Raw genomic sequence first — 3,640 nt, 5'->3', positions numbered from 1 at the left:
CAGCAGAGCACCGGCACAGCCACACTGCCGGCACCGACATGGCAACACACAGCCTGGATACCACCACCGTGGTCGGCATGGCAACACCCGATGCCATCGCCAGTGTTGCCATGGCGATGCTTAGTCTGGATACCATCACCAGTGTTGCCATGGCAACACCAGGCCCTGAGTGTCACCACCACCACTGGGGTGGTCATGGTAACAATGTGGACAAGGCTGAATCAGCACGGCAAGGTTGCCATGGCAATGACACCCCGCCACCACAGTCCCGTGGTTACCTACCTGCGTGGTGAGCGGGACGCCCAGCAGGAAGCCCACCACGGCCACCCCTAGTGTCACAAAGGTCTTCCTGCGGATGATCCACTCGTTGCCCACCTCATCCACAATAGCCGTGACCAGGGTTTCCAGCAAGCAGAAATGTCCACAGGGTGAAGAGGGCAGCATGTCAGCTCAGACCACCACCGTGTCCCCACCATGCCACCCTGCCACTCCACCCCAACCTGCTGGCCCCACCATACTGCCCCACCATGACCTACCTGTGTGCCCAGCCCCAGGAGGATAAGCATGAAGAAGAAGAGTATGGACCAGAGAGGCGAGATGGGAAGGAGGGTGAGGGCCTCAGGGTAGGCAACGAAGGCCAGGCCAGGGCCGTGGTCCGCCACCTTGGAGATGTCCACCCCCAAGTGGTTGGCCATGAAGCCCAGGATGGAGAAGATAACGAAGCCAGCGTAGACACTGGTGGCGCAGTTGGTGATGCTGATGATGATGCTGTCCCTGTGGGGAGAGTGGTCAGGGTTGGTGGTGGGGCTGGAGGACAGTGGTGGGGCTGGGGGGCTGCGGCCGAGCACTCACCGGTAGCAGTTGTTGTGGAACTTGTTGTAGGAGGCCATGGTGATGAGCCCGCCCCAGGCACAGCCCAGCGAGTAGAAGATCTGTGAGGCCGCATCACCCCACACCTGCAGCGGTGAGGTAGTCAGTGCTGTGTCCCTCAGCGCCACTTGTCCCCCCGGCCACCTGCCACCCCTCGTCCCCGCTCACCTTGGCGTTGAGGATCTTGTCCCACTGGGGCGTCAGGTAGTACATGATGCCAGTGAGGGCCCCCTCCAGCGTGATGCCACGCACGAAGAGGATGGTGAGCACCACGTAGGGGAAGGTGGCCGTGAAGTACACCACCTGCGGGGCAGCATCTCAGTGGCGTGGCGCCGGGGACAGGGGGTGTGGCTATGGACTGGGGGAGGGGTTATGGTCCAGAGTGCGGAGTACTGGACCAGGAGGAGAGGCTATGGTCCAGGGGGAGGGGCTACAGTCAGGGAAGGCGGGGCCATGGCCACATGGGAGGAGCTGTGCCCAGAAGGGGTGTGGCCAGACTGCAAAGGGGTGTGGCCTTTCCCAGAGTGGGAGGAGCACACAGAGCGCTGGACCACTCCTAGAAGGGGTGGGGCTTTGCCCAGAAGGGGTGGGGCCACACCCACCCTGGGAGGGGTATTCCAATAGGGGCGGGACTATACCCAGAAGGGGCGTGGTCATCTGCAGAGGGGGTGTGTCCAGGCTCAGGGGGCGGAGCCCAAAGGGGAAACACATGGGTACCTTCCCCGAGGACTTGACGCCCTTGATGAGGCAGAGGAAGACGACGACCCAGGAGACGCCGAGGCAGCCCAGGAGGGGCAGCCGCACCTCGCCCAGGTTCCCGATGTCGTCTGATAGGTCCAGCACGTACCTCCTGCGTGGGGGGCAGCTGGCGTCAGCAGGGTCCCGACACCACCACCACCATCACCTCCCCTGTCCCCCGTCCCCAGTACCTCCAGTACTCCTCGCTGGGGCTGGTGCGCTTCTGGGTGGCGTTGAGGAGGTGGGTGAGGTTGAGGGCAGCGCGGCTGGAGACGTTCCCATCCAGCACCCCCGCGCAGTCGGGCGTGTTCCAGGGGTTGCTGCAGTATGTCCAGGGCAGCACACGCGTCATGGACACAAAGAAGTAGTAGAAGGCAATACAGATCACCACGTTGTAGTAGATCCCGATGTATGTGGACACCACCATCATCCCGTAGCCCACGCCTGGGAACAGCACCGGGGAGGGGTGAGCGGCATGGTGCGGCACAGCGCGGGCACAGCGCAGCACAGTGCACGGAGAGCGGGTGGCACGCGGGGCCGCTGGACGCTGGCGCTTAGGGCCTGGCTGTGGCGCTGGGGTGGGAAGCCCCGCACGGTGGGGAGCCCACCACCTTCCATGGGATCCTCTACCTCCCAGCAAGCCCAGTGTTCCTGAGAGTCCCCTGGGACATGCGGCAATGCACAGGGGGTGCATGGCCTGCAAGGGTGCAGGCAAACCCTTGGGGTCTGCAGTCCTGGAGAACCCCTGGTTGGGGGTCTCTCCTTACAGGGTGATGGTGACTTCAGGGCTGCAGCTACCTGGTGGCAGGTGACAGAGGCCACACAAGCATGGGGACATGCACCCAGGCTGAGCATGCCACAGTGCAGAGCACACGGGAGCGTGTGCACGGGCTGCCCACACTCAGACATGATGTGTGGGTGCGTCACCCTGCAGGCAGCTTGTAGGCATGTGCCAGGGGAGCCAGCAGCGTGGGAGCGCACCGGTGTGCCAGGAGGAGCTCCTGGAGCAGAGTCCAGCCACGGCAGGGCAAGCTCTGAGCACCGCCGGCACCCCTGTGCGTGGGCACAGCACCCACCGACCATGGGGAGAGAGGAGTGTGCCCACAGCCAGAGGGGCCACAGGCACCCGCAGCATGTCCAGGGGACCTGAGCGGCCTCTGCAAGGGTGACGTGCAGGGGACACATGTGGCGTGTGCAGGGATGTGTGTGTAATGCCTGCAGCGGATGCCAGTGCAGGGCTGCGGTGTGCACAGGGGATACATTGTGTGTGCAGGGACGTGTCTAATGAGTGCAGCGGAGGTCGGGCAGGCTGTGTGTGCAGGGCAGTGCAGCCCGGGGTGGGTGTGCACACAGGGGACCCCTGCAACGCGGGCAGTGGCGCGTGTGCAAGGCATACGTGTGCAAGGCATGCAGGGCTATGCAAGCCGCGGGTGCCTACGCAGGGCTGTGGGGACACACAGGGTGTGCAGGGGACACTGTGCTGGCGGGTGCCCCGTTGCCAGTGTGTGCTGGTGGGGACGGGCAGCCCCTTACCTTTGAATATGGGGCTGACCCTCCAGACGCCGAGGCAGCCCTGGCTGGCGAACTGCCCGAAGGAGAGCTCCATGAAGAAGAGGGGGATGCCACAAAACACCAGCATGATGAAGTAGGGGAACATGAAGGCACCTGGTGGGCAGGAACCGGAAGGTGAGAGTAGGCAATGACCCTGGGGACGGCACTGCCCCTCATGCCCTACACCTGGGGCCAGCAAGCACCGCGTGGGGCCAGGTGCCCGCCCCCACCCCTGCCCTGGGGCACCCCACTCCCCCAGCACCCACCTCCCCCATTGCGGTAGCAGAGGTACGGGAAGCGCCAGACGTTGCCCAGCCCCACGGCGTAGCCCACGCTGGTCAGCACGAACTCGATCTGGTTGCCCCAGTTGCCACGCTTGATGCTCTTGTCCTGCTTGCCCCGCTCCCCAGGCACGGCGCCGTTCTGCGGAGAGATGCCGTGGGGCACGTCAACCGGGGACCCCCCCGCCAGCCCCATCGGA

The 3,640-nt window shown here is 64.5% G+C and overlaps 1 protein-coding gene across 1 annotated transcript in view; it reads right to left on the bottom strand.

The window, feature by feature from the left end:
- SLC6A9 (solute carrier family 6 (neurotransmitter transporter, glycine), member 9) overlaps nt 1-3,640 on the bottom strand; it is a 12,575-nt gene that overhangs the window by 4,815 nt on the left and 4,120 nt on the right. Inside the window, exons 2-9 of the mRNA XM_009884862.1 lie at nt 3,426-3,582; nt 3,142-3,273; nt 1,800-2,052; nt 1,588-1,720; nt 1,039-1,173; nt 853-956; nt 537-774; nt 283-417 (exon numbers count right to left, since the gene is read on the bottom strand). Coding sequence (XP_009883164.1) covers nt 283-417; nt 537-774; nt 853-956; nt 1,039-1,173; nt 1,588-1,720; nt 1,800-2,052; nt 3,142-3,273; nt 3,426-3,582 — 1,287 coding nt within the window. The remainder of the gene's footprint in view (nt 1-282; nt 418-536; nt 775-852; nt 957-1,038; nt 1,174-1,587; nt 1,721-1,799; nt 2,053-3,141; nt 3,274-3,425; nt 3,583-3,640) is intronic.

Source organism: Charadrius vociferus, unplaced genomic scaffold (assembly GCF_000708025.1).
Source record: "Charadrius vociferus isolate BGI_N301 unplaced genomic scaffold, ASM70802v2 scaffold163, whole genome shotgun sequence".
Classification (NCBI taxonomy): Eukaryota; Metazoa; Chordata; class Aves; order Charadriiformes; family Charadriidae; genus Charadrius; species Charadrius vociferus.
The sequence above is the reverse complement of the archived record's forward strand: the minus strand, read 5'-3'. Positions and strand labels throughout refer to the sequence as shown.